Raw genomic sequence first — 12,219 nt, forward strand, 5'->3', positions numbered from 1 at the left:
ATATTTACAAATAACAAACGCTACCAAGCACAATGAACAACTGTTTTACTATTAAGGATTCTTTTGAAAGGATTGGTTTTGAGAAAATATTTAACCTTTATTCTAAGTATTATTTGCCAATATTGGTAAGTAGCAGTTTTAAACTTTATTTAAATATCACTAAAATCAGCTATTTTTAAATATAATTTATCCTTCATTCTTAAAGACCGTAACTATCCAAAATAAAGAGATGCGGATTAAAAACAAAACCGAAAAAGGTCTGTTTCAAGTATTCATAAAAAGTCACCAAGGTGCTCAAATCTGTGAATCGGTTAAATTTTTCTTCCTTTGCAACTTAAATGGATTTCTACCTACTTAAAAGTTTGTTCATGTTTTAAAGGGTTAGTTTATTTGTTTGTTCATAAAATTAAAATACTAAACATTAACTACCTAAAATGGTTGTGGATAGGCTTTCATATTTTTCTAAAAGTGTCAGTATATCCGCCAAATACAAAAGATCATATAAGCAAGCATTTAAAATAGTAGTTTTCATACATCATTGGCATATAAGCAAATTAATATCAATATAAATACATAACGAAGAGGGAAAAAACGTGTTGTCAATTCAGTTTTTCACTTTAAACTAATATTGGCAAGATAAGTAAAAGTTTTGTATAAATACTTTTCCAAAACTGGTCCTTTTAAAAAATCCCATAAAAATTAGTAAAGTTACAAGTAAGTAATTTTGAGGCTATATAAAGGTCAGCCTGAGCTTAAAAATTAGTCTGCAAACTTTTTAAAGCTTTTTTTATATTTTTATACCCATATCACTAACCCACATATTAAAAGTTGAAATATGTTAAGTAAAGTTTAAAAATAAATATAAATCTAAACATGAAAAAATGCTTATTGACTCAGCTTTTTTCATCTCCGACTGACCTTTAAGTACAGTAGCCTCCAAAGCTATATTACTTACGCATTCATGCCAAATTTATAATCCGAATCACCGATGTTTGACCATAGCACACTTGAAGATAATAAAAAACTGAAGAGAAGAAAATCAGACTTTGTAAGTATAGAAAAAAAGGAAAAAAATTCAAAATATATTGTTATAGAGTTTCAGTAACGCATACGATAAAACAACTCGTTTTATTTCTTAAACAAGAACAAAATTTAAATTTATTTTAATAAACATATGTATAGATTCAGGAGAAAAAGTTACTCTCATTTAGAATTTTATTAAATTTTAAATGAGAATAACATTAAATATTAAACATAAAATAAAACAAACAAAAAAGATTAATATTCTATTTTAGTTATATAATGTATAAAGATCAAAAAGAACATTTGCTAACGTTGAAACGTCACAAAACTCCAGATCAGAATTAATCAGAAGATGTGAAGACTTTACAAAATTTTAACTGAAATAATTTTTATAATATTCTATCATGTTTATATTTTATATTTTCTAGTTATTTTCATGGTTTCCAAATGTTTTTGAAAAATTTCTTCCAAGTTTTTAAAGTACAAGTTTTAGGGTTTATTTTTAGTATAAGATTAAGTTTAAGGTAAAAAACTGTAATGAATAGTATAACATCTTTGATATAAAATTGTAAGCCTTTAAAAAAAATATTTGTATAAAAAATTGCTTTAATGATAACAAATAAATCTTTATGATAGTTTAAAAAATCGAATTTTTGTTGATTTAAGAATATTTCGTAAAAGTTGTTTAAAATTTCAGATTTTTCAATGATTTTTGTTCAACATTCCAGGTTTTTATGAAACTTTCTAAATTCCAGCTATTTCCAGGTTTTTTAGCTAAAATTGTTAAATTACAGTTTTTTTAAGGATCTAGTATTTTTGACAACATAGTTTTTTATGCAATTAATTAATAAAAAATTCTTTATATCTTTAATAAAATAATTTTTTGATTAAATTTGAAATTTTCTGAATAATGAACAATAAAATGTATTTAAAAAAGTTGTTATAATAAACAATGATCAGGATTTTTTTAGAAATAATCATAACTACAATTCTCTTCAAGTTGTTATCGGATGAATATAGAGAGTGCATTTTGTTTTTTATAGTTTACGATTCGTGAACATTGACTTAAGCAAGTAAACGATCTATTTCAGTACCATCTATTTGTAATATTATTATTTTTTATCTGTTTGCTCCTATTAGTACAGCTATCTCTGAAGCCATAACTAACTTTTTTTTAAGTTTTACAAAAGTAAATAAGCCACCTTAAAGTTAACATTTTGATTTTTTCTACAACTAAAAAGGTTCCTTTCTATATTCTTAGTTATTATCTTTTAGAATTTACTGGTTTAGTTCGGCAAATATAAGTTTTAATTTTAATGTACATGCATTACTAATTTTGATGGTTTTTACTAGAGATGTTAGGAATGAATCAGTTTTTGCAAAATTTTATCAAAAGTTTTAAGAAGACTTAACCAATATTGGTTTTTAATGATTTGATATTGAAAAACTTTACCCAAATATCACTGGTTATATTTTTGACCTCAACTTTGCAAAAATAGCTAAAATAATCAACTCAGAAATAAGTCAGGCCTTTTTACTTTAATTTTGGACTCATCAGGCAGGCATGGTCACGAGAAACCGCTGTTGAGATCTAAACCAAGCGGGCTTAAGTGCATGTGCACTGAAGCGACCGTTTGTGGGTAAAATCCGAAAATTATTAGCTATTAATAAGAATAAAGCTAACGTATAATAAAAAATATACAAGAAATTAGATGTTACACTACATTAGAATACAAACAACTAATAGTGATATGTAAATCTATAAAAATAAAAGTCTGTTACACCATACAGTTTCTTACTAAATAAAAATATTGTTTACTAATTCTTAAATTTATGTAGTAAACATAGTCTCAAAACTGTTCCCTTAAAATCGATTTCACAGCAATATCACCCAAGTTAGTTACGATTGTATAACAAACTTGAAATTTTCTGAAATTTAATTGTTGTTCTAAAAGGCTTAAAAGGAAAACAAAATGAAGAAAGCAAACTTCATAACTACAAAAGAATATTGATATGCTTAGTTGAAGTAACATGTCTCATAAAAAATGTTAGTAAAAGATCTTTGATTACGCATTAGGGAAAAATTATGCATTATATACTTCAACAGGAATAGATTTGAAGAGTAAATACGGAAAAATATTTCTTATATGTATAAAATTAAGTTCTTATATAGACAAATTGCAAACTTCAATGAGTATAATAAATCAGTGTAAAATCGGAATTTTAAATGAAATAATACAAAATTAACCAGTACTTTACATAAAATTGAAATATTTTAACAAAAACATTGGCGAAAGCCTGGACTCTCGTATGCCGTGAGACAAGCTCAAATATACAAAAGGGTTGATCATACCAATTCGACCATAAACCACAAGCTTCGGTAGACTGAGACCGGTTTCGTCCTCATTAGGACTCATCAGTCAGTCACAACCGAAAAACTTGCAATCTTCAATCGGTTCATCAATATAATCTTCATGCGAAAGCGTGATAAACTGTTTGTAGATTGAAGACTGCAAGCTTTTCGGTTGTGACTGACGAGTACTAATGAGGATAAAACCGGTCTCAGTCTACCAAAGCTTGTGGTATGATGATCGAGTTGGTATGATCAACCCTTTTAAAAGATTTTTGCTTACGTGAAAAGATCCCTAAACTCAAGATCAGAATTAATCGGTAAATGCAGATACTTTCAATTTCTATTTAAAAAAGTGTAATTTTAAGTTTGTATTTAAAGTGTTCGAACCTCAACACCATTTTTTTGTAAATTTTTACGTATGTTGTACACATGGAGTTGAATAATTTTTTTCAATCATTCATTGAAAAGTATTGATTTTTTAAATAAATCAAAATTATTATTACTTAGTACTGACCACTTAAAACAAATAACGACCATGAATAAAACTTTGTGGTATTCAGTATTCTCCTATGTTTTAAATAACTATCTTTTCATAGCTCTTTCTAAAGTTTATTATTAAAGAATTAAATATACCTAGAGAATTTAACACGGTATGTTTGAATTTAATCTAAAAGTTGTTCTTTTGGCTCTTAAAAGTATATATTTTCAAAATAGGTATAACAAAATTATTGTAAAAAGTACAATATTGCTTCAACTGTCTTAAAAATGAACAAATAACACGCTTTCAATTCACAAGTACTTTCGTTTATTAAAACATTATCAAGCGATAAACGGCTTATTCAATATATTGAATAAGTATATATTTTCTTAATTTCGAACTATAAGGTATTTTACCAATTCATGTTATGGGATTTTTAAGCGTCGTTTCTTATCTTCTTAAATAAACGAATATATACTAAAAAAAACTAAAATGGTTTTTCATAGGATCTCATCATTATTTTAAAATAATAGTATTGGTCGTGGTTTTCACTGGTTTTTAGCGAACTTTCCTTCAGGTTTTTAAAAGTACACGTTTTTGGGTCTATTTTTAGTTTGAAACTGTGTTAAATAGTATAACAACATTGAATAAAATACTGTATAGCTAATTTAAATGTGTTTTTTTATGAAATACTTTTGATGATGAAAAAATAATTATATATCTGATAGACTTTTGGTGTCAAATCATTATCTAACTACTTACATGTAAAAATTTTTGGTTTTGTATTTCTCAATTTCCAAGATTTCTTTAGCCCAAATCAGCGATACTTAATCTGAGGTAAATTTCCTTGTTTTAGGGGGTAAGTTTTCTTTATATTATGTTTAGTTTTATAACTTTTATATATAATAAGTTTAAAGATCAAAAACCTCAGTTTTTTTTTCCTCAAGTCAAACACTATTTTATAGATTGGGTAATTACTTTCTAACCGGTGGTAAATTTAGTACTGACCTTCAAAAAGGGGTATAACATGAAAAAAAGGTTAAGAACTGCTGGCCTAAATTGTTAATTTCTAGGTGTTATGGCTACCCTGATACAAAAAAAAAAAACAAAAGAAGCATGAAAGATTAGCGGATTTAAAACTGCAAACCAATACAAACATATTTAACTTGACATTTTAGTGTCTTCTGTAGTAACGAGAAAATATTCAACGTTCTAAAAAAACATCAGTTTTAATTAAAATTGATTATGATTTAAGTTTCTGCTTGTGTAATTTTGTTATAAATTTAATGTGATTGAGTTTAAAAATGTAGACGCTAATCCAATAAATCTTTGTTTTAATCCAATAAATGACTTTCTTTAATAAAATTGGACACGAACCCTTTATTATTATAAATAGCGTATAGAATCCGGGGTATACTAATAAAATCCACCCGATCAGAGTTCACCCGCGTTCAAAATCCGCTAGATTTTTTTTTTACATTTCTTTTATTTACTAACTTTTTTTATATTGTTTTTTTTTTTCACTATCACTGTTGTTACCCCTAACCCTCGTTCGGTAAGCTGTTCTCGAATTTGATTGGGTGGATTTTGATCGCGGTTGGATTTTGAACGTGTTCCATAATCCGGGTTTAGTAATCACAAGTTGTTGATTGTTACATATTCAATACATCATTAATTTAATTAACTTCATCCAGTAATCAAGTTTTTTCAATATAGATAAATATTTTGTAAATTGTTTTATATTAAATTAAAAATAAAAACATGAAAGTATTATGCAAGTTTTCAAGCTAAAGATTTTTTGTTTTCTAGATAATTGTAATTAGAAAAACTGATGAAATTGACAAAAAAATTAACAAAAATTTTAGAAAAATAAAGTAAAGACTTGGTAAAAATAAAATTGTTAGATTATTAAACTAAACTTTCATAAAATAAATTTAAAAAAAATTTCAAATTCAAGGGTTCCCCTAGATTTTTTCCAAACATACGGTTAATATAAACTTTCTGACACATCTTCAGTTAAAATACACTTATTATCACCTTAATTCTGCACAGAGAACAATTTATTTTGTTTTCGACATTGCTAGTAAATAAAAAATTTAACGATTTTTAAAAGCACATTAATTTATCATATATATTTTTTATGTTTAAAATTGAAAATAAACTGCGAAACAATAAATTTATTAAAAATTAACTAAATAACATAGTAAACTCAAAATTACTATAAGTCATAATAAACAGTTTAAATTTTCTAATCATTGTTGACTAGTTGCAGATTTGGAAAGCCTTTCACGGATAAACTGGTCAGTATCTAGAAATCGCGCAGCACAGTTCGACAAACAAGTTTCTTGGCGCCCTAAAGACGATCCTACACTACTTACACATTTATCCCAACAATCAGTTGTTAGCTTGTTTACGATAGACTTCAGTTGACTCTGTATAAATATAGTTTAAAGTTATGTTAGAAAGTAATTGAGTGAGTTAAAATAAAAAAACTGTTTTACACAGCTAAACAAACTTCATCAAGAAAAAATTAATTTAGATTTTTATATTAATATCACACAAATTTTCATATGTTGTTGTTACCATCGTGGCCACGCATCCAGATTAAAAAATAGAGTGGCACAGCCGAGATTATTTTAAACCTATTTCTTTTAATTCCAACAGCGTAATATTTTACCTAAAGCTACTATTTAGTTTTTTCTACCATTAACAGTAAAGTGTGGGAACTGGTAAAACCTGTAATGCTTTACAGTTTCATCAGTCATCTATCTGCACAGTTGGTTTTAACACGAGAGTAATTATATTAAGGGGATAGGAGGATTAACATTTTTTTACAAAAATAAAATTTACTGCTTACAAATGAAAGCATCAACCATGAACTAAAAGTCAGTTTTAAAGAGCATAAAAACTCTAACAGTGTTTCATAACATAGTAATTATTTTAATTGCAACAAAACGGAGTTTTTTTTTTAGTTGTAACATAAATTATCAAATCAATTAACTTTAGTTAACATTTATCTATTGTTATAAAAACTACAAAGCTAATTTTGTATAAGTTGAAAAATTTACTAAAAAACTCAAGGATTACAATGGGTAAGCAGTGATTGACATTTTGGTGACTAAAAATTTATGAAAGAATTGACCGATTTTAAATATAAATGCAAATAACTTTTGTTAGTTTTCTTTTATATAATCATTAAGAAATACTTAATAATTTTACGTCATGATTTAATCTTTTAACAAGATGAAAACTTTTGAATTACTTTGTTATTAATAATTATTTTACATTCTTTACCTAATATGGTACAAATCCCAATGAAAATCACATAATAAGTTAGTCGAAAACTAAAAACTTTTTCTTTGTAAAAAAAATTCTATTTTTAAACAAAAGCTCAGGGTTAAAAACTAGGAGATATTAATTATAAAAAACCTTCTTAAGTAACATGGTTGTCAATAAGTGTTATGTACAGGGGTTGTTAGTATCAAACACTGGAAAATCAAGTGATATTATTTGTGTGTAGCATTATCAATCTTCACAATTAAGAATGGCAAGATGTCTTGGTCGTTCAAGTGATACAAATATATCCCCTTAAACTTGACCTTAATTAAGGGCATAGGGGAGTTAATCACTTTTTTCACAATTTGATCTTATTTTATATTTATATTTTATATAGTTTTTACAAGATGCTTTTTACAGCTTTTAAAATTTCAAAATAATTTTTGAGATATAGCTGGTCAAAGTCAGAGGCAACAATAAGTTCCTTTTGGGAGACGCAAACTAAAACGGCAGATAACTAGAAATCACTAAAAATCTATTTCCTCCAACGTTTTTTGAGATAACTACCTCAAATTTTCAGGAAATGTTTCTTGCAATATTTAGAACAAAATTAAAAAAAAATTATAACAAAAAAACAAAAAAATTGTAAAAAGTACACATGTAAGTCTAATTTGTAAGATTATGATAGAATTTATTTTTAATTATTAATTAAATTACTTTAAATCTTAATGTAGCCATATCACAATAAATTTTCAATTTTTTACAAAAAATATGTTTTAATGTATTAATTACAGGTGTCAGCAGGACATAAAAAAGAACAATTTAAATAAACTTAAAAAAAAAAGTAATTATTATTTGAAAAAAATAATTTAGGTGACAGAATTTATTAAAAGACAACACTAAAATTTAAAAATATTGTTTAAAAACATAACTATATCAAGAAAAGTTGAAACAAAGTTTTGAATTTGCTCGCGGGCCGCAATTTGCTGACTCTGAATTAGACCTATTTACATTTTTAATTTTTGAATATATAATTTACTTTTAGATTTGTTACCCTTAAAAAAAAATTAAACTGTATGTATATGAACAGTCAAGCACTCTAGGATTCCATAATTTTAAGTCAAGGCAATCTTTTTATATGTGCATCAGCCGAGGTTGATTAACTTAACTTAATAAAGTCTGCATGTTTGAATTAGAAATTCTAAAGATGGAGGCTGGTTTTTAAATAAGGACCTAATGCTTGCATGGTTGCCACTGATCAAGCTGAGAAAAATTTCCTGTCTTTCCTGACTTTTTACAAAAAATTTCTTGACTTTTCTAAATCAAACTCTTAAATTAAACTTATTCTAAAATACATAACCTAACACTTGAAACTATATAAAGCATTCAATCTAATTTTAATATAGATTAAAATCAACAGTTTTTTGCTGAATTCTATCATCAAACTTCCAGTACATCACTTAAACCATCTGTGTATGATTGATGTTTGTAATAAACAGCTCTATCAGCAAAATACTTGTATTATCACCTTATAAACACAGCTTGTCTGAAAAAAGACACAATTTTTTAGCATTTCCTAGCATAAATGTATCTAGATAAACAAACGACATATAAGGAACTTTTGCAATTAAAACCTTAAATAAATAAGGAACTTTCACAACTTAAACCTTAAAACAATAACGAACTTTTACAGTTGAAACATTAAAACAATAAAGAACTAAATCAAATACTGTTTTTTTAAATGTATGTACTAAAATTTATTTTCTTCGTTTTTTATTAGCACTTCAACCTCCTCATCTCATGAAGACATGGTTTCCTTCATCGGTCTTAATTCCGCTTCAGTATACAAATTAACTTGTTACATAAAATACTAAACTAACTGCTTAGTTATAAAGAACTCAATTATTTACTTTAACAAAAAACACTTTGATTCTAAAATTATGCTAGATAAACTTTTATATATCAAAGTTTTACTATGGAAGTGTCCTTGCTACGGATCATCAATACTAAAAAGCTTACAAAATCCGCTTGTTCAAGTAGGGTACTTGTTCAATATGTTAACAGAAAACTTTTGCAGTTTTATAAAGGATATTTTACTAATTTATACCAGATGAAGGCATTGGAAATATTACTAAATATTTTTGTAAATTTCTAGGAAAATTTTTAAACTTTTTCCAACTTTAAAAGGACTTTTAATTAACTTTTACCATTTGAAGGCTTTAGAAAACAAGGAATTTTGTTAATTTAACCTGACAAAATCTGACTTTTTTTAAATTTTATAAAATTTCTTGACTTTTTTCAAAACCCCCCTTTTTTCCTGACTTTTGTCATTTTTTTAAATTTTTCCTGAGTTTTCCTCATTTCCTGACCGAGTGGCAACCCTGAGCTTGGAACAATAAAAATTTGGACTGCCAATAAAATTCCTGTTAACATTCTTTGGCCCTTTAAAGATACATTCAGCAGAATAGCTTATGCAGAAAAAATTCCAGATTAGGATTCATTCTTCAGAAATTAGGAGTTATTTATTTAGTTTTAAGAATTTTCTTGATGAAAGTTAGGTCTATTTGAATTTTTTTTTAGTAGTAAGAACTTCAAATATAATTCAATTTCAGTTTATATACAGTAGACTACCGCTTAAGTACAAAAATTGAACCTGACCAAAAAGTGCGTACTTAGCACGGGTAGTGCTTACTTTTTGACGACATAGTATAATATGAAATTTAGTTGTTTGTTTTCTTTCTTACATTTAGCCACCAAATAATTAAGCCAAATAAACAAGTCTTTTTATTTTAAATAACATTTGATACATAATTCTAATCTGCAAAATGTTTTAATAAATTTTTAAATTATTTAGTTTTTCTATAAAAAGTTTCTACATAATGCTAGTCAAGCTAATTGTAGTTTAGTTAATACATTTATTATAATTTTCCTTTAGCTAAAAAGTGTTTGATTTTTTTTATTTGAAAGAAAAACGTTTCTGGACTGTTTTTGTAAGAAAGTTTATATCAATAGAAACATTTATAGTATAAGTGCACAATGACAAGATGCTCATTAAATTTTTTCAACTTTAGTTTTTTGTTGTTGTTGCTTCTTTTTATATGTTTTTTGACTTTATAAAAATTGTAACTAGTTTTTGTGGTTAACTAGTTTTGTATTATGTCACATTGAAATTAGCCTTTCTTTTGCAAATATTCTGAAGGTTTTTGAATATAAAATATTTAGAAAAAATTAGAAAAATGGATGGTAGGCGTCAGAAAATGACTTTACGGAACAAGTCTTCAGAAAAAATCTAAGTCTAAGAAAAATTAGATTTTTTTTTGTCATTCTAGGTAAGTGCGTACTTAAGCGGTAGTCTACTGTACTTTTACAACAAGGTATTAGAACTTCAATCTAAGTAAAAATTTTTTTTTGAATATACACCTGATACAAACATGTTACTCTAGCTATTTTTGCATTGTGTTTAGTTATATGATACATTTAATTATATTACAATGCATTACAATTATTAGATCGTTGAGTTGACCTTATTGAATTGTCTTCTAAATCAGGGTTTCCCAAATTCTTTTTCATAGTCACCTCTTTTTAACAAAATCTCATTCTAAGTCTATAAAAAAACTGTCCTGAGATTTGTAAAAAAAATCATAACTACCCTTATATTAAACTTTTTTTTTATCCTCATCAGCCAGAGTTTAAGAAAAACTTCAAAATATCCTGAGTTATTCTGAGTGTTTGGCTACCCTAAACTAAGCTAACAGTAGTTTTATCTCTTTTCAAAATTAAAATTATTTAACATATAAGCAATTAAAGTTGGTAAGTTGATTGCTTTCTTATGGAAAGAGCAAATCAATGGGCAAAAAAAATTATTCCAAAAAAATAAATGTTCATTCTTTTTACTTTTAAAACCTATATTCTTCATATTTTACTATTTAGTTCATTTCTAGTAGTATATAAATGAAATGAAAATATATTTCTAGTATACCCAAGTCTTTTAGCTTTATTTTTATTAATAAAACGACACTTTTTTTGTTTAATTATTTTTTTACTATTCAATACTTTTAGATTTTATAACTAAAAATATTTTGAACTACTTATTAAGATTATTTCCAGAAATTTTTAGACCTTACACTCAAAAAATAAAAGTTGATAGATTATTTAAAACTTCAAGTTTATAAAAAAGAATTGGTCCATAAACTTATATTGGAAACTTTTTAGTGAATTGACTGTATCTCATAAGTTAATTTAAATTTTATATTAAGTGATATGTAATCATACTTAAAGCTTTCATCTGTATGTTTATATATGAAAATTAAAATATTCTACCTTCTCAGTGCTCTTAATAACTAATTACTGTTACAATTTAACTGAATTTTTAGATATATATATTAAATTAATTTAGTAAAAAGAGACAAAATTCAAACCATCTTTAGTAAATTGACTGAGTGATAGTCAGTAGTTAAACTTGAGCTTACTTATGCTCAGAAAGTTTAATATTAATTAAAACAAATAACAATTATACCTGAGCTTCTATTTTTCTTTGTTCTTCCATAAGCATCCTTGCAAGTTCTGGGTTATCTTTTAACTGCTGTGCAACTTCTTGCATTTGATCCATTTTTATTTTAGATATATCTAAAAAATATCTAGTTGTTATTAAAAAACAAAACTCATTTAATTTACTTTATTAATTTATAAGCAATGAAACTTAATTAAATAAAACTTTATTATTGAAAATAAGCTAATTAAATCAGGGTTGCCACTGTTTGAGTCAAAAAAAAACTGCCTTGAATGACCTTAAAATGCATTGAGTTATCTTAAGTCTTTTTTGTAACTTTTCTTCAATCAAGATACCATGAATAAATTTGAATCTAATTTTCAAATTATAACCTAGTTGGATCTGGCTCTTGGAAAGCTATAACCGGATCAAGCTGGATCTAGCAGTTGAAAACAATAAAACACCTTTTTTTCCATAGGTAAAAAAAATATTTAATGTTTTGCTTATAAGTCTACCTAGATAATGTCAGGGTTGCCACTCTTTGAGTCAAAAAACTGACCATGAGTGACCTTAAACTGTCCTTAGTCACCCTGAGTTTAT

At 26.0% G+C, this 12,219-nt stretch overlaps 1 protein-coding gene across 1 annotated transcript; it reads right to left on the reverse strand.

The window, feature by feature from the left end:
- Positions 1-5,896: 5,896 nt before the first annotated feature.
- LOC145844279 (uncharacterized) lies at positions 5,897-11,759 on the reverse strand. Its single transcript, XM_082951662.1, has 2 exons — positions 11,647-11,759; positions 5,897-6,286 (listed from the first exon to the last, which is right to left on the reverse strand). Exons 1-2 carry the CDS (start codon positions 11,737-11,739, stop codon positions 6,107-6,109), a joined length of 273 nt encoding a protein of 90 aa, XP_082807788.1. The 5' UTR covers positions 11,740-11,759; the 3' UTR covers positions 5,897-6,106.
- Positions 11,760-12,219: the final 460 nt, after the last annotated feature.

The sequence above is a fragment of the Thalia democratica genome, chromosome 9, assembly GCF_965202585.1.
Source record: "Thalia democratica chromosome 9, ktThaDemo2.hap1.1, whole genome shotgun sequence".
NCBI lineage: Eukaryota > Metazoa > Chordata > Thaliacea > Salpida > Salpidae > Thalia > Thalia democratica.

What these genes read in the sequence shown, in the direction of transcription:
- LOC145844279 (XM_082951662.1), bottom strand. Translation starts at nt 11,739, where the DNA reads ATGGATCAAATGCAAGAAGTTGCACAGCAGTTAAAAGATAACCCAGAA. An exon ending in AAAGAAAAATAGAAGCTCAG is followed by an intron (nt 6,287 to 11,646) that starts GTATAATTGTTA and finishes ATATTTATACAG; the next exon opens with AGTCAACTGAAGTCTATCGT.